Below are 25,000 nucleotides of genomic sequence, written 5' to 3' on the forward strand. Positions count from 1 at the left end.
TGTCTGTCTGTGTGTCTGTCTACATCTTTATCTATCAGTCAGTCACTCAGTCTGTTTATCTATCTTTCTACCTATATATGTCTGTGTCTGTTTATCTATCTATATCTATCATCTATCTATCTGTCTATATATATATTTTCCCAAACTTTTTTATACATTGCCCTTGACCATGCGTAGGTGTGTGTGTGTGTGTGTGTGTGTGTGTGTGTGTGTGTGTGTGTGTGTGTGTGTGTGTGTGTGTGTGTGTGTGTGTGTGTGTGTGTGTGTGTGTGTGTGGGTTGAAAACATGCACCGTGATTGAGGTATGTTTGGCGGTGACGTCACGAGGGGGGAGGTGTTTGCTTTGTGGGCGGGAGGGGGAGGGAGGGAAGAGGAAAGAGTGAGAGATGAGAGGAGAGAATAGATGGAAAGAAGGGAGGAAACTGAAGAAAAAAGAGGGATGAGAATGGAGAGAACGGAGAGGAAAGAGGGAGCAAAAGGAAAGAGGGAGGAAGAGGAAAGAGGGAGGGAGAGGAAAGAGGGAGGAAGAGGAAAGAGAGAGGGAGAGGAAAGAGGGAGGAAGAGGAAAGAGAGAGGGAGAGGAAAGAGGGAGGGAGAGGAAAGAAGGAGGGAGAGGAAAGAAGGAGGAAGAGGAAAGAGAGAGGGAGAGGAAAGAGGGAGGGAGAGGAAAGAGGGAGGAAGAGGAAAGAGAGAGGGAGAGGAAAGAGGGAGGGAGAGGAAAGAGGGAGGAAGAGGAAAGAGAGAGGAAAGAGGGAAGAAGAGGAAAGAGAGAGGGAGAGGAAAGAGGGAGGGAGAAGGAAGAGGGGCGGGGAGAAATGTAGATAGAAGAGGAGAAAGAGAGGAATTCAGGGAGGAGCGACGGAAGGGGAGAGAATGGAGGAGGAAGAGGAGGAGAGGAGAGAAGGGAGAGGATAAAGGTAGGGAGGGGAGCCGATGGAAGGAAGGGGAGAAGTATAGGAGGGGAGGAAAAAAAAACAAGAGGTAAGGAGAGAGAGAGAGAGAGGGGGGGGGAGGGGGTTTTATCATCATTATCCAAGCACTCCTACTCGCCTCCCCACCGTGCCTAAGGACGTAATAAAGCTAGTTCACATTTTTCACGCTGTCCTATAAAACTGGCTCTCACTTTTCACACTATCCTTTAAAACTATCTCACATTTTTCACATTATCCTCTAAAACTAGCTCACTTTGTTAACACAGTCCCTTAAAACTAGCCTACATTTGCACACTATCCTTTAAAACTAGCCCCCATTTTTCACACTGTCTTTTAAAACTAGCTCACATTTTCCGTGCATATTTATGTGTATATAGACCAGGAAATGTAACAGCTTTTTGGTGAATGAAATAGAGAGAGAGAGAGAGAGAGAGAGAGAGAGAGAGAGAGAGAATGGGAGAGGGATTTTCTATGCCTGTTTACCCACCACGCTGAGATCAAAGAAAACGGGTAATTGGGTAAGATTCTCTCTCTCTCTCTCTCTCTCTCTCTCTCTCTCTCTCTCTCTCTCTCTCTCTCTCTCCTGTCAATAATATGTTTTCCAGTGGTTTATGAGATATTTGCTCTTACATTATAGAAGAGAGAGAGAGAGAGAGAGAGAGAGAGAGAGAGAGAGGAATACCCTTCAAAGGAAACCAAAAAGGAAGAAGGAAGCAAGAGAGAGTTAATGAGCACCCACATTATTTTTGCAGAATATTACAAGAGAAATGCGAAATGCATCATGGCACGAAACAGAATATATGCTGGTAATACTGGCAATAACGTTCCACGCGATATTACACTGGTTAACGAATATCAGAAGGCGCGTGCAGGACCCGACGCCGAGGGTAGTGAGCGGGTGTTGACAGAGATCGAGTCGTGAAAAAAGTTTTAGATTTGCTCATTTTGGCACTCCCTGGAATTTCGGTGACTCTCTCTCTCTCTCTCTCTCTCTCTCTCTCTCTCCTCAGTGCCGTATTTGTGGTAGCTGTGGTGGTTGCGTTAGTGGTGATTGTGGTAGTTGTGGTGGCCTTGAATATTAGTAGGGATGGTGGTAGCGTTAGTGATGATTGAGATAGTTGTGATAGCCTTGAATTTTGATAGGAATGGTGGTAGAGTTAATAGCGGGAATGTTGGTGATTATGGTAGTTGTGGTAGCCATGAATGTTGGTAGAGACTGTGGTAGCGGTAGTGGCGAAATTTTGGCAAATATGATAGTTGTTGTGGTGGGGATGTTGGTGGGGGTTTGGGTAGTGGTTGTTTGGTAGCTGTGGTAGCGATGGAGGCTAGTGTTGGTAGATGGAGTTGTTCTGGTACGAAGAAGAAAGGAGAAGGAGACCAAGAACTAGGCAGAGAAGAGGGGTCGTTCTTTAGTAGGGATAGAAACGCCTGGTTGGGGTCTTTTTGTTGAGGCCACCCCTCACAGGACGCGGCGTCAGGTAATAGATAGATAGATGGATGGATAGATGAAGAATAAGTGAACAGAGATAAGGCTAATGAGGCAAAGAAAGATATGGATAGACAGAAAGAGACAGACCTACTGAAATACAGCTAAGTAGGTAGAGAGACGGACTGGGAAAGACATTTAGACAATTATCATAGTAAACAGAGAGAGAGACAGACAAAGGTAGGCAGACAAACAGACAGATAGACAGACAGACAAATATAGGTCGGTAAAGACAGGGAGAGACAGGAACATACGGCCACAAGAGAACAATATAGATAGAAGACGGAATAGATATAAAAAAAGTCAGTCGATCAGCAAAAGAACGAATTGTTATCTAATCATGACCTCATTTTATCATGTTCCCGATGTCGCCTGACCTCACTTATTTTCTTTTTTTATCTCTGAATTATGAAGGGAAAAAATAGCATCGTATCTCTCTCTCTCTCTCTCTCTCTCTCTCTCTCTCTCTCTCTCTCTCTCTCTCTCTTGCTACCCAAGGATCGCTTGTGAACGAGAATATAATTTTTTTCATTTTTTTTTTTTTGTGTGTAATATGCTGTACATTTCTATAACATAGTTGCCCCTTGAATTTATGCACATGAACGTTTTCTTTAATGCATTTTCCCCCTGCCTACGACCTTCAGTGTTTTGAAAGAATTGTGGTATTAAATAAAGAAATCCATGAACAAGACGAAATGAACATACATGAAAACTTAATATAACTGTGATAAAAACTTGAGCGAAAGAAGGGAAGCGGAGACTTAGCGCTGGCGGAAATTAAATGTTTGCGAAATTCGAGATGCAATATACTTAGATGACGCCAGTTGATTTACACGGATATTCACACAGGTAATATCCTGAGTGAAAGGGCGGTTCAGGGGGAGAAATGATGCGACGGAAATACACTTTGTTAGATACACACACACACACACACACACACACACACACACACACACACACACACACACACACACACACACAATCTTCCTCTGAAACATACACATCATTACCCCCTCCACATACATTTCGCAATCGCTGTTAATTTTACGGTAATCAAAGTCCTTAAAAAATGACAATTATAAAGTGTTTGATCAATTACTGGGCAATTTGACGATTACTGCACACTGGTTCAAAATCCAAACAGCACTTATATAGGCTGTTTGGAGTGGTGTAAACAACTGTGATTTATTTTGTTTATATTTTGTCTATATTTATTTATTTTGTTGCAGTTTTGATTCATTGACATATGCTGATTTTTCCGATATTTTTATGTTTTTCCTGCTTTTTTCTCGTTTTCATACTTTTTTCTTTTTCTGTTTTTCATTATTCTTTTGTTTTTTCTTCACTTTTCCCGTTTTTGCGACAGAGCCCTGGTTCCGTAAAAATAAACTGACTATAGATTATCAAACACATACTGCCCGCCATACAGTAGAAAAGGAGGAAGAAAGAAAGAAACGAAGAATCTGATCCTCCATCACACATTTCTCTGTTTTATTTTCCCTCCTCTTTTCTGTTATTGTAAAAAAAAAAAAAAAAAAAAAAAAAGTCCTTGGGGGCCCGATTTTATTTTTGAGTGTCTTTTTGTCCATGAAAAAAAAAAACATCAATATACGGTGACGACTTTCCTGAGCGTGGGACTAACTTTTCGAACTGGAGGAAATTATGTCCTTTGGTAGTAATAGTAGTAGTAGTAGTAATAGTAGTTGCAACCCCAGTCTTTTGTTAACGTGAACCCGGCGAACCGCACTCTTAAGATTCCCTTCTGCAGTCCACCGTTCTCCTTTCGGGGGATCGGGAAGGCGTTGAGGGACATTTGTATATAACCAGGCAGCCGAGCAGACCGTGTATATCTGTGCCACCGCGAGAAGGCGTCCCTCTCCTGCCCCTTCGTCAGAAAAATTTAGAATTGTGAGTGTCCCCTTCTTGCTTGTGAACGGGGCTCCCTCTATTCCTATTAAGCGTGTCTTCTGGGGTCCCTTGGAGGCCCCATAGCTTTAGAACACAATTTTCCTTGGCCCTTTCACCGACAGGAGAGAGATGGCGGCTGTTAAAAGGACGGAGAGGGAGAGGAGGAGGAGGAGGAGGAGGAGGAGGCGGGAAAAAGACAGAAAGGGTGGGAGTGAACGGGAAAGGAGAGGAAGGATGGTGAGAGGGTGAAGAGTGTGGGTGAGGAGACAGAAGGAAACAGAAGGGGAACGAGGAAACGAGAGAGAGAGAGAGGGAGAGAGAGAGAGAGAGAGAGAGAGAGAGAGAGAGAGAGAGAGAGAGAGAAGACAAAGAAGGGATGGGAGAGAAGGCGAAATGGATGGAAAAGGCGGAGGAAAAGAGAGTGGAAGGGCGAAGGAGGAAAAGAAGACAGGGGATGAGGGAGGGGAAGAGCGAATGGTAATAAGAGAGTGAGGGATGAGAAATGAGAGAGGGAAGGTGGAGAGAAAAAGGAGAGGAAGTGAGGGAAGAATGGCGTGGAGGGAGGGAAGGAGGAAAAAGAAGAGAGTTAGATAGTGGAAAATTGATAAGAGGAGAATGAGGTGGGACGGGAGGGAGTAGGAGGGGATTTGGAAGAAGACGAAGGATGTGAGGGAAATTAAGAATGAGAGAGAGAGAGGGAGAGAGAGAGAGAGAGAGGGTGGGGGGACAGGAAAATAGAAAATGAAATGAAGAAAAGGTAAATATCACAAAGCATACAAAAATAAACACATAAAAATACATGTTATTTATGTATTTATTTATTTGTGTGTGTGTGTGTGTGTGTGTGTGTGTGTGTGTACATAGAACGTACACAGAAACAGGCACACAAATTTACATACGTAGTAAATACACACACACACACACACACACACACACACACACACACACACACACACACACACACAACTCCTCTCATACACAAATACATATTTCACGTCGAAGGAAAAAGTTTGGAAGTCAGACAGGAGATAGATCGTATAGACAGACAAACAAACAAACAGATAGATAAAACGACAGATAGATAAATCAAGAGATAGATAGATAGATACTTTGATCATGTTTTCGATGTGTTAGAAAGTCTTGCCAATAAAGAGAGGCTGGGGAAGGAAATTGACACTGCACTCCTGTCACCTTAACTTGGCCCAGATTTTCATCCTTTTCAAGAGCTCATTTCCCGTTGCTCTATGGCAGAATAAGACAGTAGTACGGCTCAACATCCTTCCTATAGCACTTCTTTGTGACTAGCACCTTACTGTAGTTTTAGGCTCTAGTTAAAATTCAGCATAATATATATAGAGAAGGCAATTTTAAGCCAAGTTAGAGTAATGAGAGTATAGTTGTCATCGAAGCAGGCACATGTCACCTCAATTATAGTGATCACAATAAAAAAGCCATCTACAAGAATGTCATTAACTCTAGGAAGACAAATTATCAGGAATTTAACATCATTATTGACAATGATTGGATGTCGTTCCTCAAGCATGGACGTAATCATTTCTTTATTATCAACATATTTCTCCTCGTAAATAACCCGTTCAGTGAATTTCTCGTACATTCTCGCTACAACCAAGCGATTGTCTTCACCTAGCCAGTGTTTTGATGTCTAGCAGTGTGTGTGTGTGTGTGTGTGTGTGTGTGTGTGTGTGTGTGTGTGTGTGTGTGTGTGTGTGTGTGTGTGTGTGTGTGTGTGTGTGTGTGTGTGTGTGTGTGTGTGCGTGCGTGCGTGCGTGCGTGCGCTCGCTTTACCGCCAGACAAATTTATTCATCATACGGTAGACGTCTCATACTAAAAAAGGATTAATGCTCATCTAGTATACCGGGAAATATGATCCAGTATGTCTAAGGGAATTGCATACTAAATTCCCTGCAATGGTGCCGGATATGTTGCCTTAATTATGGCCTAAATACTACTCCGTTAAAGCTCGAAATGCAAGGCGGGGCGTGTCAGGTAATGCATTATTATCTTTTTTTTTGGGGGGAGGGGGGGCAGGTGACATTGGACGTACTTGATTGAACTTCATTCTTAGCTTGTTTGTTTACATACCAATTATTTGTTTATCTGTTTATCTATCTGTTTCTTTATCTGTCTATTTAGAGAAGTGAGAAGGTCAGATTCTTGGTTTACCCCGTAATTTGGAGGTGGTTTTTATTTTAAATCTCCCAATTTCCCAACTTGTTTACACATCTTGGGATAAATTTTTCGAAAAAAAGATGTGAGATGCAGCCTCCATTAACCCCTTCACAATAACATATCTCCCCAAAGAAATAATAAATAAATTATAAAACCTTCTGGGGGTGACAGGAGTAAAATGTAAAATACCTCAGCAGAAAGAATGAGAAAAAAAAGTAAAAAAAAAAATATTTACATTGAGCAATATTTACAACGAAGCAGTTTACGCGACTGAGAAGGGCAAGGAAGGAAATGTCGAAAGGTCTTGAGAAAAAATTTTAATGGTTTAAAAAAAAAGGTGAAAAAAAAATATTGTGGGGGAAAATGTACTGAGATTGTTCAGGGAGGGGAAGAAATTTTTGTTCTGGAAGGAGGTGAATAGCGTTAGAACTTTGGAACAAAATAGCATAGTCACTTAAGGGTTTCGTTCACCTTCATCCTTCTCTCTCTCTCTCTCTCTCTCTCTCTCTCTCTCTCTCTCTCTCTCTCTCTCTCTCTCTCTCTCTCTCTCTCACTGACACACACACACATTACAGATACAACCTTGATATTATTAAGGAAAAAATCACCCCCGTTAGCAAATAAACAGAATAAATTACGCCTAATAGACATAGATTTAAAAATATACGACTATACCTTAAGAGATAAAAAGAGATTTAAAAAAGCCTAACAAAAGATAAGAGATTGATTGGGGAAATTACTGCAGTACTTTTGAACAGAAAAATATACAGGTTAATCCGTTTATAGCGCATCACGGCTCAGTCTGTTGGTGTGGGCGTGGGTGTGACAGCGGGGGTAGGAGGCAGATAAACGATGCTGGATAGACACTGATTGAGCCGTCCCCGCAACACACGAGATTCGGAGTGTGAGAGGAGGGTTATATATGGACCACCCTATATGAAAACAGATACCCCTAAAGATACTTCTAAAAATACTAGTAGATAAGAATTCGTACCTGTTTGATGGTCTTATCTTGGTAGGGGTCCGGAGGAGGGGGCCCCACTCCCAACTGGGGCTCAGCTACCCCCACCCTGGAGGAGAGAAGGGGGGGGGTTAGAGAGGAGAGAGATATGAGGGAAGATAAGGGTGGGGTTGAGAGCAGTTAGTTGGATAGTGACAGATAGACAGACGCTCCTAACCACTAATCTGATCCTAACCATCATTCCATTTCTAACCACTTGCAAATTTAACCCCAGTTCCAGTCCTAACTCCATATTCCAGTCCTAACCTCCTTTCCAGTCCTAACCTTTCATTCCAGTCCTAACCCCCATTCCAGTCCTAACCTTCATTCTAGTCCTAACCTCTCTTCCAGTCCCAATCTCCATTCCAGTCCTTCCTTCACTTCCTGTCTTTTTCTTCCCACTTGGTCTCTCGAGTTGGCAGGTGTAAAAATGGACAGGTGCGACAGATTGCTCTTACGGTGACCTGACAGCCAGTTGTTCCGTGTGTGTGTGTGTGTGTGTGTGTGTGTGTGTGAGGAGAGAGAGAGAGAGAGAGAGAGAGAGACTTAAAAGAAACTGTGAAGAAACAATCTGGAAAAAAAGAGATTTATCAGTAAAGTAAATGGCAGTAACAAAAACACTAGAGTAGATAAGAAAAATTAAAACACACACACACACACACACACACACACACACACACACACACACACACACACACACACACACACACACACACACACACACACACAAATAAGATGCAAAAGAATGGAATAACAGATAAAAGGAGAAAAAATATAAAAAACAGGGACGAAATGGAAGGGAGATAGAGACGCAGACAGAGACACAGAGACAGGATTTAAACAGAGGGTCACGGATATGTAAATTAATACACTGTTGGCTAAGGAAAAATATCTCTGCTTTCCAGGTCTCATCGAATTAGTATTGTCCTGTTCTTTTCTTTCTTAATGAACGGGTAACGCAATCAAATTTTAGACCCTAATTATGAAGCTCTAATCAATGTTTTTCAGTTGCCATTATCGTTTTAATTATCGAATTGAATGTTACCCCTATGAATATACAAATGGCTTAGTTCTACGTTTTTTTTTTTTTTAATGAGCAATTTTTGGCAATATTTTGGTAAAGACCCCAGTAAAAACCACAAGGGTAGATTATAAAGAAAACAATTTTTTACCTCTTTGAGTAGTATACCCATTTCTCCTCTAACTTGGCCTAAAATTGCCATATCTCAGTCTTGAATGCTGAGTTGTGGCAATAGATTAACACTAGAATATGATGTTAGTGACAAAGAAAGGCGGTGGAAAGCAGGCAGAGAAAAATGGACGCGCGAAATAAAGGAATAAGGAGGCAAAGAAGAGGTACTGCAGAGCCTTCTAAAGTACCGTGCTGTAACTAGAATCCCCAACACCTAAAGTAATAAAATGCTAAGCGTCAGCGGGAGGTTTTGCGTTAGTGAAGTGTACAGGAACTAAATCAAACGAGACTCGGCAAATGACCCCTCTCGCGAAATACAGAATCCAGACTAAATCATTTCCAAGCCGTGCCAGTGAGAGGGGCTGGGGGGCTGCGGAGAGGTGTGAGGAGCGAGAGGGCGCTGGTGAGGTGAAGGGGAAGTGAGGGATGATTGCAAAGTACGGGGTGGGGGTGATTGCAAGGTACGAGGGAGTGGGATTGATTGCAAGGTATGGGATGCGGAAATGATTGCAAGGTACGGAGGTGGGGGTGATTACAAGGTAGGGGGTGCGGAGTTGATTGTGGGGTACGGGGAAGTAGGGGTGATTGCAAGTTACGGGGTGCGGAGTTGATTGCAGGGTACGGGGGAGTGGGGGTGATTGCAAGGTACGGGGAGGTGAGGGGTGATTACAAGGTACTGGGGGTTATTGGAGGGGGGAAGGTGAGGGGTGATTGCAAGGTACTGGGGGTTATTGGAGGGGGGATGGTGAGATACAGGAGTAGGGACTGGAGGGGTGTTGGGAAATGTACTGGTCAAGGTTCGTACATACTTTAGATTTTTTAAAATGCATATATAACGTGAACTTTCGGGTATACAGATATAAGCTTTCATTACGGTGACCTTTTTAGTTAATTTATTGCTACTACCAGTGTATTCAATTAGCTTGGTCGGAAAAGAAAATAGGAATACATTTGGAAAGAGAATATCATGCTCGTAAGACATAAACAGACAGACACAGGAGATAAAGCAATTTACTGAAAAGAAAAGAGAAATGGAAAGGTTAAACGGGGAAAAGGCAAATTTACATTGTAATAATATTATTATATGATTTATATGGTTCGTCTGACAGAATTACTGATTGACCGATTGGTTGACTGGCTGACTGGTTGGCTGAATGACGATTAAGTAAATGAATAATGAACTAATAAGCTACATTGATGGTTAGATATCTGGTGACTAAACTTACTGACTCCCTTTCTGACTGTTGATTGGAGTAAATAAACTAGTTCATGTACCAGACAGATTTGCTGTCTGAGACTCAGGCTAACTATACCTACTGTTTCACTGCTCACCTTGTTCCTTGCCGACTATATCACGCTGCTTTGCCACCGTAATGATGACTGACTTGATGATACAGACACACAGAAATTCACACACTGTGACATCACCGTCAGACCCTTGGTTGGTGATGCAAATCATTTCCACTGAGACGATGTCTAACTGACTGGTTGGTTGCATGGTTGGGTGGGTGGCTGGTTGATTGTTTGGTTGGCTGGCAGGTTGAATCATTGATTGGTTGGTTGCTTGGTTGGTGTGTGGATGGGTGGGTGGGTGGTTGACTGATTAGTTGGTTGCATGGTTGGGTAATTGGTTGATTGGTGTGTTGGTTTACTGACTGGTTGGTTCATTCATTGGTTGGATGTTTGGTTGGTTGGTTGGTTCATATACGGAGATAACTTGTCTCAACAAGCTTTGTGCCAAAGCCCCCATCAGCCCCTTGCCTGTGACGCCACGCAGCTCTGCCACCGTAGCGTTGTTTTATGTCTGACTTATACAGAGACATACAGTAAACATAGGCACTGTGCCATTCCTCACACCTGCCCCATACCTGTCATGCCACTGTGCTGATGATTAACTGCTACAGAGGGATAACCGTGCCATTTGCCACTTACATCTACCCCGCGACTGTAATGGCTGGTGCAGTACAACAATCATGCCAACTGTTAACTCAGAATCAGCATAAAGGTCTGCTGCATGAAGCACCAGTGTGCCATCATAATACTCACATCTGTCCTTTGCCAGTAATTGCTCTCCGCTGCGCCACAGTGGTAATAACGGCGCCACAGATGGCCGTGTAGGCGGCTGCCATGACGGAGGCAGGCAGGACCAGCACCAGGACCAACATGAAGGTCTCGTATGTGCGCCAGACCTGTGGCCTCTCCCAGTCCCGTACACACCAGTACGCTGTCACCCGGTACCCCACCTCCATGTGTACCTGTGTGTGTACCATCATGTGTACCTGTTGCCTCCACCAGTCCCGTACACACCAGTACTATGCCACCCGTTACCTCACCTCCATGTGTACCTATGTGTGTACCAGTATCTTATACTTACAAACTGTGTGGACTATGGATCACAAACGTATCGGTGCACAAGGGGTGCGATGCCTGCCGACAGGGTTCAAACAGCTACTGACATTACCAACATCTCATTGTGTATCATCAGTGTCTGTCTATATAAACATTACATTTGCTACATGTTTGCAAGAGGATATTGCTACCTGGCGATATATAACACCTCCCGACATCAGGGCTACCAACGTGTGGTAGGTCGGATACTCATATTTCAGTGACCTTCGTTCTGTGGTGCCAAATGTTTCACGCATGTTGTGCACCGATACTTTTGTGACCCAGTGTACCTGCTGAGCATATGTGCTGTGTGCCGGAAGAGAACCAGCTTTGTTATTCATTCCAGCTGTATTAAGTACACTGCGTGTGGGGGGTTGGGGGTTGGGGGGGGTTTGTTTGTGTGTGTGTGTCATTTCGGAATTCTCACCCTACCTGTAACTCTATTTCACCATATTTGTCATATAACAACACACACACACACACACACACACACACACACACACACACACACACACACACACACACACACACACACACCAAAAATATCCCATTCCCACACAGAATCCACACAAATATACGAGTATGGCGCAAAATCGTGAAATGACCGAACAGGCAAAATTAAATTACCCGGATAAACATAAAAAACGAATCGAATCCAAAAATACATTCGATTTTCCCGTGGATGAAATTTAATACACTGGATTTTCCGGGACGCCGATTTGCCTGGCGTTTCTCGTATTTCGGAATCGTGCGGTAAAAGTAAAGATGCTGTTTAACCAGAAGGGATCATATAACCTGAAAGCATCATATAACCGGGAGGCATCATATAACCGGAAGGCATCATATAACCGGGAGGCATCGTATAACCGGAAGGCATCGTATAACCGGAAGGCATCGTATAACCGGGAGGCCTCATATAACCGGAAGGCTTACAGCTTATCCGACTGATGTTAGGGATCGTGAGGTTGGCAGAGGAGAGGCTCAAGTGTTGGCTTTGTTGGCAAATTTGGAGAGTGGCTTTTTTAAGGTGGCTTGTATTTTTTCTGGTTTTCCTTTATTCCCCTCCTCTCTGTATTTTTAGTAACTCTTCCACATTACTCCGCTTTTCTCCCCTTTCCTTCCACACCCATCCACATCACACTCCACGCCTCCACGTCCCTCCACATCACACTCCACACCTCCACGTCCCTCCATGCCCCTCTACATCACACTCCACACCTCCACGTCCCTCCATGCCCTTCCACACCTCTTCCATTTTCTTCCACGGCCTTCCACACCATCCATGTACCCCAAGCTTTACATATTACCACGTTCTTCCATATCATTACAAATCTTACTGTTTTCTTATCACTTCTATTCACACCTACCTCCATATCCATCCACACTTTTTTTCCTCTACTTCCACATACCTTGTACTTCTAAACGTCATTTCCTCCTACCCACACCCATCCACACTGTCTACACCCTATCCACACTTGTTCACAGCCTTCCACACTCCATAAACATCTTTCCATACGCATCCACACCCATTCACACCCTGCTACACCCCATCCACACCCGGCTACACCCCATCCACACCCGGCTACACCCCATCCACACCTTGCCACAACCATCTACACCCCTTTACACTGCTCCACACCCCTTCCACATTCCTTCACTCTCCTCCACACCTCATCCACACCCTTGAGCACTTCACACCCCATCCAAACCCTTCAGCATCCCTCCACACCTCATCCACACTCTTCAGGACCCCTCCACACCCCATCCACACCATTCAGCACCCCTTCACATCCCATCCACACTCCTCCACACCCCATCCACACCCTCCAGCACCCCTCCACACCCCATCCACACCCATCCACATTCCTCCATACTCCTCCACACCTCATCCACACCTTTCAGCACCCCTCCACACCCCATCCACACTCCTCAGTACCTGCGCAACGAGTGTAGGTGACGCCAGAAGGAAGGACAAGACCCAGATGAAGCAAGCAGCCTTCTTCGCCTTGCTGATGCTGCACACGTAAATGGCCTTCATGGGGTACAAGATCGCGTAGCACCTGTGAGGGAGAAATAATGGGGGTCAATGGGGGATAATGGGGCGATGGGTAAGGGAAAAATGGGGTGGTGGAGGAGAGAATGGGGTGATGCAGATGGTAAATTGAGGCTATGGAAGAGAGGAAGGGGAGGGTTGGAGGAAATGGGGTAATGAAAGAGAGAGAAGGAGGGTATTAGAGGATGGGGTATGGGGTTATGGAAGAGAGAAAATAAGGTTGTGGAAGAGAGAGAGAGAGAGAGAGAGAGAAAGAGAGAGAGAGAATAGAAGAGAAAATAGGGTTATGGAAGAGAAAGAGAATGGAAGAGAGAAAATGAAGTACGGTAATGGAAAAGACAGGAAATGGGGTTATGAAAGAGAGAAAATGGGTGAAAGAGGAGTAGTTGGGGGAGAAGGGAGTAGATGGAGGGAAAAGAGAGTAGATGGAAGGAAATGGGGGAGATGGAGGGAAAAGGGAGTAGATAGAGGGAAAAGGGAGTAGATAGAGGGAAAAGGGTGTAGATAGAGGGAAAAGGGTGTAGATAGAGGGAAAAGGGAGTAGATAGAGGGAAAAGGGTGTAGATAGAGGGAAAAGAGGGCAGATGGAGGGAAAAGAGGGCAGATGGAGGGAAAAGGGAATAGATGGAGGGAAAAGGGAGTAGTTGGAAGGAAAAGGGAGTAGATGAAGGGAAAGGGGGTATATGGAGGGAAAAGGGGGTAGATGGAGAGAAGAGGGAGTAGATGGAAGGAAAAGGGAGTAGGCAAAGAGGAGAAATAACAGATAGATGGAAAAGTGAGCCAAGTGAAAGTAAAACGGAATGATAAAAGGAAGAATCTAAATGTAAAAATAAAAGGAAAATAGCGAGGAACAATTGACATAAAAAAAAAGCGAAGAAAAAAGGAAAATGAGATCAAGGCAGGAAAAAATTGGCAAGGAAAAAATTTGTGGGAGCATAATGAGAGAGGAAGGCACAAAGGAGGGGTGATAAATATTGCAATTAGAGAGAGAGAGAGAGAGAGAGAGAGAGAGGGTGGATGGGTGGGTGGGTTTGTGTTACCTTCAGTAAGTGAGAAGATCTGAAAATTTGCGAGCATGAATGAGAGAGAGAGAGAGAGAGAGAAAGAGAGAGAGGGGGGGAGGGAGAAAGAGAGAGAGAGAGAGAGAGAGAGAGAGAGAGAGAGAGAGAGAGGAGAAAAATTATAATTGGATCTCCTAACCACAATGGAACCTTGAATTGATCTAAACTAACACGAATTTCTTACACTTGCCATATACGCAGTGTTTATCCTCTACAACTGCCCACGTTTATTCCCTTGTTGTCTATAGTTCTATCTGTGTTTCTGTCTATTGATCTGTCATTCTGTCTGGTTGTCTGTCATTCTCTTTCTTCATGCGCCTGTTTATCTTATTATCTCTGTATCTGTGTGGTTGTCTGTCTGTCAGTTTTCCTATCTGTTAATCCATCTATAACTAGCCTATCTGTCTTTCTGTCTGTCTGTCTATCCATCTATAACTAGCCTATCTGTCTTTCTGTCTGTCTATCTATCCATCTATAACTAGCCTATCTGTCTTTCTGTCTGTCTATCTATCCATCTATAACTAGCCTATCTGTCTTTCTGTCTGTCTATCTATCCATCTATAACTAGCCTATCTGTCTTTCTGTCTGTCTATCTATCCATCTATAACTAGCCTATCTGTCTTTCTGTCTGTCTATCTATCCATCTACCTAGCCTTCCTTCAGTCATTTCTTGCCCTGTCAGGAGCGTAGGGGTCCCGGGTTAGGCTTTCAATCCCGATATTTTGGACAAGATGACCAGTCGAGTTCCCTGAGTAGCGTTATGTATAGAAGAAAAAAAAAGGAACAGTAGCTCCTTTACGATGTCTTATAATTGTGTCTCCTTAATAATTCCTTCAACAGCATCTTATTCCTATATCTTAAATTTTCGTCGTGTAGGAATCTCTCTCTCTCTCTCTCTCTCTCTCTCTCTCTCTCTCTCTCTCTCTCTCTCTCTCTCTCTCTCTCTCTCTCTCTCTCTCTCTCAGTTTAGGAAGAATTAATTTTGAGATAAGAAGGATTAATTTAGAGAGAGAGAGGGGGGGGGAGGTGAGGGAGGGAGGGAGGAAGGGATGGCGCATTATTTTTATTTACAACCTCCAAACATAAAAATTGGTGAAACGAAAGCCCATCTGTTAAGGAAGTTCCCAAACACCTCTTCATCAGTGATTAATTTTGCTTAGTACACCTTGCCGTCCTCTTCCTTCTTACTTAATCATTCTAATGACACTATACTCTGAATAAATAACATACAAAACGATATTAGCAGACCTTATCCAAAAAAATAAGTTGGTACGGAAGAAGTGTTAGGGAGCTTCCTCATCCGCCGAGAATACGGGATTACGAACCAGTACCTAAGTCCCAGAACGATGCGGGACCATCAGAGTCGTATTATGGGGCGCGTCACTAAAACCAACGGAGATCTTTAGGGAGGGACTTACTGACGGGGCCGCACAGAGAGGTCTAAAAATGTTACGCTATTGTCCACATTTTCCTCATCTTTCTCAAAAACTATCCCCTTTTCACTCAAACTTGGCTTATATATGCTCTTTCTCTCAATCCTTCAGCTGTAACAAGAGACGATGCTAGTCACGAAGAAGTGCTTTGGAAAGAGTATCGACCTGTAGACTATGTGTTTCTTCCTCTGAGCTACCCGACAAAAAATAAATAAATAATGAAAATCAGGGCCATCTTAAAGTGAAAGGACTATAGATCTGTTTTCATAATTTTTACACCTAATTGTATGTCTGTCTTTTGAAATTTTCCATCAAGGACTGTCCGGTCTGCTGAGTAGTTTTTCTTTTTTCATTTTCTTTTCTTTTTATTGTGTTTTCATGTCAGTCATTGTTTTGGTTGTGACGTAAAAGAGGAGCGCTTTTAATCTCTCTCTCTCTCTCTCTCTCTCTCTCTCTCTCTCTCTCTCTCTCTCTCTCTCTCTCTCTCTCTCTCTCTCTCTCTCTCTCTCTCTCTCTCTCACCCCACTTTCTCACCGCCTAATCCCGCTCACTCTTTATCTCCTTCTTTGTCCCATGCCATCCCATTATTCCCTCAGTGCCTCCATCCTCATCCCATTATCTCATTTCTCCTCTCCCTCTTCCTCTTTCCCTCCTCCTCCCTCCTCCTTTTCCTCCGGACCTAAGTCTTAAGGAAATAGTAAGCCATTAACCCTTTCAGTCCGATGCGCCATTCATTCCAGTCATGCTAATGTTGGATTATTATTATTATTATTATTATTATTATTATTATTATTATTAGTCAAGGGAGACATCCTGCAGTGAAGCGAGTTAATGGAGGATAGGCAGGTAGATAGAATGGTAGGTAGGTAGGTAGATAAGTAGCTAGGTAGATAGATAGATAGATAGATAGAAAATAGATAAATTGATACAGAATTCTTCCACTTTAAAATTTTGTACAAAGTCTGATAAAAAGCCTCTTAAGTACGGCAAAGGAGAGAGAGAGAGAGAGAGAGAGAGAGAGAGAGAGACCGAGAGAGAGCCCGGGGCGCCGAACAGAGTAACAAAGTCGTCTGAGGATAATAAGGGTTGAAAGCTGAAGACGTCATCGTACTGAAAGGGTAAGACTGAATTAGACTGAAATGAACTGCTGATGGACACGTTCTGCCTGTGAGCCTCTCTCTCTCTCTCTCTCTCTCTCTCTCTCTCTACCCCGGGCGATTTTATTCTGAACTATGTGCATTTTACTCTAATTTGTCCTAATATTCTCCATAGACTGACACTAGATTATGATGCTAGTCACGAAGAAGTGCCGTGGGAAATACATAGAGCGCTAGCATTGTATTTTTCCGCCTCAGAGCTACGTGAAATAAGCTGCAAAGGGACGAAAATTTGGGCCAAGTTAAAGTAGAACCAGTGTATAATAGACTTGGACACGTATGCTCGTTGGTTTAGGAAGCTCCCCAATACCTCATCCGTAGCGATTTATTTTTGGATATGGCGGGTTAACATCCTTTTGTATTTATCCAAAGTAGGGCGATATTAAAAGGATTTAAGTAACAGAAGAGAACAGTGATGTGTAATAAACAAAATAATTCGCTTAGGAAAAGGTGTTGAGGGTCCGCCCAGATCTACACCAGATCGTCTGGTAGAGGGGAAAAAATAAATCTGAAATGCGTCGTCGGCCTGAAGGGGTGAGCAGAGCAACAATACCCTATGCCCCATTAATTTACTGTAATTCCACGTGTAGTCACAATCATTAATCCCTGTACAGCTGCAGGACTCATCAGCTAATGCAAAGAGGTTGCATCCCATTTAATTACATGGCATACTCTTGATTACTTAAGGAAAGCATCATTACATAACTCTGGCACGATTTTGAGACTGTGTAAACTAACTACTGACGGCAAACTGTACCTCCAGCTTAACTAATTACTGTTCATTAGTATAGCAAAGCATATATTTCAGTCAAGATTTAGAGAATGTGTTAACTTTCTGTTGAGCGCAGACTGTCGCCTCCCAGCCCAAGCCAATACCCGCTAAGAATGGGATTGTCAAGTCCCCTGTCGCCTGCATATCCTGCCGCTGAGGCGCTGATAACGAAGTAATGAGATCGGAAACCAGCGGGATGTGTACCTAACGCGGCTGCCACTTGCGATCACATCCAATAGATGGCATTGATGAAGGGATATACAATGGTGGCAGCGGTGGGATGCAGGAGGGTGGCTGGTGGTAATGGCAGGAATAATTGGCTGTAATGGGTGCCTTGAAGAGAGAGAGAGAGAGAAAGAGAGAGAGAGGGGGGGGGTATTGGGGAACTTGAGCGAGATAGTGTTGGAGGCAATGGTGGTGCTAGTGGGAATGAAAGATGTAGATGTTGGAGGCAACTAGAAATGTTGGTGGTGGTAATGGTGGTAGCAACGATAACGAAGAATGGTAATGAAGAACTGGCAGGATGGTTATGTCAAGTATGGTGTTGATGAACATGGTAATGATGGCGATAGCAGTAGTGGTGGGACTGCGGGAGGGTGGTGGTGTGAATGGTAGGAAAAAAGAAATGTAATGAGGACTTGAAAGTTGGTGGAGATGGTAATGGTGGGAATAATGGGTCTTAATGGAGGCCCTGAGACATAGAGGTGGTGTTAATGGTGGTAATGGTGAAAGCTAGGGATGGTAACGAGGAGTGATGATGGTGGTGGAATTGGTTGTAGTGGCGGGAACAAGACATTTTGAGGTAGGACTTGCGAGATGGTGGTGATGAAAATGGCTGTAGTGGTAAAAGCAAGTGATGATGATTAAGTACACTCGGTTTGTTTTCATCTGACGGGACTGAACCATTGTCACAATTCCAATGCTTAATAATTGTGGCTGCGTGAAATTCGACGAGCTTAAGTAATGAAGTAGGAATGAGGCTCCTTTGTTACTGTACTCCTTTTACCCTAACTTGGCCTAAAATTGCCATCTGTCCATCTTAAATAATGAGATATTGCAAGAGACTACAGTGTTATATGATGCTAACCACGAAGAAGTGCAGAGGAAAGGATACAGAGCTAGAGTATTGTCTGTCTTCCACTGAACCACCCGAAATAAGCTGCAAATGGACGAAAATCTGGACCAAGCTAGAGTGAAAAGGGTATAGTTATTTTTTTATTGTCAGACTACACTGGGCCATCAACTAAGCTAAAGAAAAGGTAACATAAATTTGTCATTTGAGAATACAAAATAATAATGAGCGAAGCATGGATTGTAAGGGAGGGTTTCAGAGATGGTGTCCCAAATAATGCAATAATTGACGTGTCTTTGCAATAAATGTTAAGCTTAATGCAACACCTGCCGAGAAAAGTTATTAACACATTTATTTCTGGTATCAACGACGTAATACATCCTGAAATTATTACTGTTGCTAAATTGTAAGATTGAAAACAGGATTTAAGGCCTTTTACTCTCCAGCATTATCTTAAAAACGTTTAGATAATTTGTTTTAGTTTATATTTCAAGATAAAATGTGCAGCCTTGTGTCCATCTGCCTCTTATGCTACCACATTGTATAATACCATCATACCATACTTCAGCACCACACCACATCCCTGTACACCATACCACGTTCTTCAACATCAAACAGTCACACCACACGACATTTCTTCCTCACCAAATCATCACACCACATCTCTCCACACCACATGACATTCTTCAACACCAAGTTATCACACCACATCCCTCCATACCACACCATACCATACTTCACTATTCCCACTCCGCCGGGGGATTTCTCATGTGATGTGGAGGCGGCACAGTCAGTGTTATCAGAATCTACCATTCATCATTTATTCATTTCCGACTCCAAGTGACACAGTCACGCCCACACCTACCGACTGAGCCTTGTCCGCAACACAAGTGATACTGCCACGTGGAGCGCTATTTTTGAACCACCCTGCATTTCCTTTTTTGCTATCTCCTGGCGATTTTATTCAGCGGAAGATGGATTTTTGGACCTGGGAGGGTTAGACATACCCTTCATTAGCCTCCTCACAACTAGGGGGATTTTCATAAGCTGAGTAAAATCGTCTGAAGGTAACAGTAATAATACAAAACAATGGTCCCGTTTTAAGATAGTCTAGAAACGTGTAACAGCAACAGAAAACGGAAAGTCATTATCCAAATAGTATCATGAATTTACCGTCATCACACTTCGCGTGATGAAGGTGCTTTTTAGCGGGAGGTTGCGTGCAGATTATCTCGCCCTAACGCACTTGCCTCTTTAATCACCTCTAAAGTCGCAGCACGAACTGAGAGAGAGAGAGAGAGAGAGAGAGTCAGACGGACAGACAGAAAAAGGTCAGTTCATTTTTTTTTTTTTTTTTAGAATGCCTGAAGTTTTAGTCTGCAGTCATGTCTATTTAGAGAAATGAACGCATGTAATGTTGTTGTTCTTAAACTTCGTAATCACAGCGTTGCTTTAATTAACCTTCTATAAATCAGTCGGGAAATGACACGCAAGAAATATTTAGTGGAGGGAAATTGAAATGCTTAGTAGAGGGAGGTGTAGTGTCTAACGAGTCAGATTTAAATGGAAAATAGAAACATAAATTTACACATTCTGGCATGAAAAATGTAAATCTAAATGTCGTGGTGAATGAGAGTTTTGGTTTTGTGTGTGTGTGTGTGTGTGTGTGTGAGAGAGAGAGAGAGAGAGAGAAAGAAAGCTGCTAATGTTATCATCAACTACCCACAGTAAAAATGCATGGATTAATACGCGCCACTGAACGTAACATGCACAGGTCCTTCACACCACCAGATAAGTAGACAGTAATTTAGAGAGAGAGAGAGAGAGAGAGAGAGAGAGAGAGAGAGAGATAGATAGATAGAGAGAGAGAGAGAGAAAGTTGGATAAATTGATAGAGGTAGGTAGGTAGATGGATGGATGGATAAGTAGATAGGCAGGTGGCTGAGTGGATGGATATATAGATAAATAGACAGGTAGAAGGATAGCTAAGAAAGTAGGTAGGTAGGTAGGCATAGAGATACGTAGATGGATAGATAAATAGATAGATAGTTAGTCTGAATGCCTGATATTTCATTCTTGTTATCGCCACAGGATTCATTTAGCTTAGGAGAGATGTTTTGTAGCGACCATACCGCCACCTAAATAAACACATCACTGCATGACCTCATTCATTTACATACATGCCTGATCACACTCTCACGTAGATTCACTTACCTCTGCATGACCAAACTCCCACTTAGATTCGTACAGCACTCCATGACCTCACTCCCAGTACTGCATGATTCCGGCCTTACCTAGACTCATAGACAGTGCATGACCCCACTCCCACCTACATCAAACCTGGATATCCTACGCCTAGCATTGCATGACACTAGTATTTTAGATCTAACACTGCATGAAGCCACTCTCTAGCATTGCATGACCTTACTCTTAACACTGCATGATCTCGCTCCTAGCATTGCATGACCCCATTTCCGCCACTGCATGACCTGACTCTTAGCACCGCATGATCTCACTCCTGGTACTGCCCACTCTCTAACATTGCATGACCTCTCCCCAAGTATTGCATGCCCCCACTCCCACCACCGCTTGACCCCCATCCCGACTCACCTCTCCAAGCTCATGACAGTGAGGGTGAGCACTGAGCACACTGTTGAGACGGCCTGCATGTAGTAGATGAGTTTACACATAACGAAGCCCATGGTCCAGGAGTAGGAGAACAGCCGGGCGATCTGGGGAAGAGAGAGTGGGAGTAAGTGAGTGTGTGTGTGTGTGTGTGTGTGTGTGTGTGTGTGTGTGTGTGTGTGTGTGTGTGTGTGTGTGTGTGTGTGTGTGTGTGTGTGTGTGTGTGTGTGTGTGTGTGTGTGTGTGTGTGTGTGTGTGTGTGTGTGTGTGTGTCCACGCGCTGGGAAGTGAATGTTAGTGTGGGAATGAGAGGGAAAATGAGAAAGAGTGAGAGAGGGAAGAGGGAACTAATAAATACGAGACAGACAGACAGAGGAGCATAAGTAATAAATCAATAATACCAGCAATAATAATAATAACAACAACAACAAAACAACAGCAACAACAATAATAATAATAATAATAATAATAATGGTAACAATAGTAATACGACAAAGTTAATACAGATATGGACACCAATAACATTAACAACAGGAAGTACGCCAATAATAACACCGGCAGTAATAACAATAACGCCAACATTAACAGTGGCAATGATATTAGAGAAACAACACCATTTTTTATCTGTCCCCCTCCCCATCCACTCCCCGGCCTCCTGTCCCCTCCCCTTCCCCTCTCCCCCACCTCCTCTCCCCTCCCTTTCCCTTCCCCCATTAGGCCGGTGTCACACTATACGGCCGCCGCATGGCTTGTACCACGTCACACTGTGCGGCCAAACCGCACAGTTTACCCCCAGCAGCCAGCGTGGATAGGTTAATCATGTTGTCTAAACTGACTGTTTGTGCACTAGAGGCAGAGGGGTTACTGAAAGAGCCAACACGTCGTAGACATATGTACTAGGCTATAATGTGTTTTGTGGATGGTGATTAATGTACCACAGTTATATAAATATACATATATACATACATCAAGTATTAGCATTTCAGTATTAAAGATTAGTAATTATGATACTTATTTAGCATGGAAATTTATTTGGAATATTAGGAAGGATATGTCTGCTAAATAATTTTAGTACTTTAAATAGCACAGTATGTATTAAACGTAAGTACATAATAAATAATGTTACTTTTTATAGGAAATACAAAGAAAAAAAAATATTTTACCTTTCTCATTCCTTTCTGCTGACTCTAAATCAAGCCAGTTCTCGTACATCAATTCCCCTACTTCAGTCCATGATTTTTCTTTACAGTTTTTATTGGAGTATTCTGCTTCACTCTTCTCCCAAATTGCTGGCCTTTCCTGTATGCATTGAATAAATTTATCCACGTCAAACATCGCGTAAACACAACACAGGAGTAGTAGCAGCAGAGCACCGTGCGGCGTGGCCGGATAGTGTGACCACGTGCATTAAACTGTGTGTGTTTTGTCCTCACAACCGGCGTGATGCGGCGTCGCGGCGCTGCGGCGCCGCCGCAGCATGATGCGGCTTTGTACGGCGGATGCGGCGCCACCGCAGTAGTGTGACGCCTCTCATTTGTTTGTGTGTGTTATCGTCGAGCCGCAACGGCGCCGCCGCAGAGTGTGACACCAGCCTTACCTATCCGCACCCACTGTTTCATTCCTGTCTTCTCTCCCTACTCCCTACTCGCCACTCCCATACCTACCCTTCCCTCACCCCTCTCCCATCCCCCCTTCCTATCCCATATTCCCCACTCCTACCTACCCTTTCTCCCCCTCCGTGCCTCTCACCCCTTACCATTCCCCCTAGCTCCCTACCATATCCCCCATCCACACTCTCACACCCCTCATCCACACCCTTCGCTTTGTACCTCATACCCCCTCCCAACCCTTCCCTCCACCCTACCTCCACACTTGGCACACACCCCTCCCCACTCCTACCCTTCCTCCCTACCCTTCCCTCCACCCTACCTCTACACTTGGCACACACCCCTCCCCACTCCTACCCTTCCTCTCTCCCCACACATTCCCCTTCCTCTCTCCCCACACATTCCCCATTTACCTTTGCCTCATCCCCACGAGTACCCCTCATCCCTTCCCTTTCTTCTCTCCCTCACCCTCACCCCTCCCACTCCTTCTTTCCCTCTTATCCTTGTCCTCCATCTTTTCTTAACCATACCCCTCCCCTCCCCTTCTCCCCTACTATCACTCTCGCCACACACACACACACACACACACACACACACACACACACCGCTCGCTGGTGCAGTGGTAACGTTCTCGCTTGCCATCTGGTAGACGGGAGTTCGCGCCTCGCTCAGGTTGCGAAAAGTTTCACTGACGAAGTGGGTGGTTACTGTCCCCCTTAAGCAAGGGGATGGGTGTGTGGGTGTGTGAAGGTCACAGCCTTGCCCTTAGATCGGACTATTGAGCTCTCAGCTCCCTTCCGGGAGGGTAAAATGCTGACGATCACGACCATCAAGTGATCCTGACCGACCCGGTGAATTAAACACACACACACACACACACACACACACACACACCTAGAAAAGGTATAGAGTTGCAGGCCACACTCGTGTAAATCGCAGGAACACAACACAGACGCGGCGTATGCATCTACTCCAGCTCCCAGACGAGCGAATTATGGGCACCCTCTCCTTACCTGCTCCCCCTTCACCCGTCCTTCCCCTTCCCACACTCTTTCCCCTCTCCACCGTCTCCATTTACCCCCTTTTCCTCTTGCTTCACCTCTCTTTCCCCTTCCCTTCACTGCCGTCTCCACTTACCTCATCTCCATACCCTGTTTCCCCTTCCCTTGCTCCTCTGTCCCCTTCCCCTACCCCTGTTTTCCCCTTCTCCCACCTCTTCTCTACCCATCCTTCCTTCCCTTTCCCCACATCCCATTTTCCCCTTCCACTACCCCTCATTTTCTCTTCCTCATCCCTTCTTTCCCCATCCTTCCTTCTTTCCCCCTACCCCTTCTCCACCCACCCTTCCTATCCCTCCCTCCTCGCACTTTCCCTTTCCCCACCCTCCCCTTCCCCCTCTACCCCACCAAACATGATAAAGAGCGAATAATGCTTGGGGTGAAATCGCGAACCAATGAAGCGAAGGTAAAAATGAGTACACGATTTTAACCCCTCTTGCATCTGGAAGGTATTGGGTTTGATTCTCCCTGGTTCCGGAGCCTTCACGTGGTGGCACCGATGTACCCAGGTGGCTCCACTGCCTGGTTATAAAAATGCCCTTTAGTTCCTTTCGCCAGGCACTCCCCCCCCCTCCCCTCATCGCAAAAAAGGAAAAAAACAGGATGGTGGACTGCAGAAGGAGGGCAATTTCAGCCTTCAGTCCACTGTGTTCCAAGTAAACCAAGAGCCACGAAAAAGGAGAGCTAGTCCATAAAAAAAAAAAAAAAACTCACTCATTCAGTAGTGCAGCCTACAAAATTATCGACAAAATTGAAAAACGAAGAAATTATTTAAAATGTCAATGAAAAATTACGTCGCACCAAAGAAAAAAAAGATGTAATAATTGTGCAAATATGACGACCAAAAAAATTAACGTATATTTTGATTAAGTCCGCCAAAAATTACAAAAATGAAATAAAAGATTGAGAACGGGCGGGTTTATAGAGAACAGAAACTCTAATTATTTTTGTCTGTCCTAGGAAGAAAATAGTTGAATTTATAAAGTCGCGGAAAATGTGAGGAGTAGAAGTAGATAGTTGGATGGATAGATAGATGGATAGATAGAGATTGCTAGATAGACGGAG

At 44.0% G+C, this 25,000-nt stretch overlaps 1 protein-coding gene across 1 annotated transcript in view; it reads right to left on the bottom strand.

The window, feature by feature from the left end:
- LOC145399768 (G-protein coupled receptor 54-like) overlaps nucleotides 1-25,000 on the bottom strand; it is a 100,178-nt gene that overhangs the window by 11,125 nt on the left and 64,053 nt on the right. Inside the window, exons 2-5 of the mRNA XM_080272317.1 lie at nucleotides 21,256-21,377; nucleotides 13,034-13,157; nucleotides 10,756-10,964; nucleotides 7,512-7,587 (exon numbers count right to left, since the gene is read on the bottom strand). Coding sequence (XP_080128443.1) covers nucleotides 7,512-7,587; nucleotides 10,756-10,964; nucleotides 13,034-13,157; nucleotides 21,256-21,377 — 531 coding nt within the window. The remainder of the gene's footprint in view (nucleotides 1-7,511; nucleotides 7,588-10,755; nucleotides 10,965-13,033; nucleotides 13,158-21,255; nucleotides 21,378-25,000) is intronic.

This window comes from Coenobita brevimanus, chromosome 50 (genome assembly GCF_032717465.1).
Source record: "Coenobita brevimanus isolate Jiangsu-jjx chromosome 50, ASM3271746v2, whole genome shotgun sequence".
Classification (NCBI taxonomy): Eukaryota; Metazoa; Arthropoda; class Malacostraca; order Decapoda; family Coenobitidae; genus Coenobita; species Coenobita brevimanus.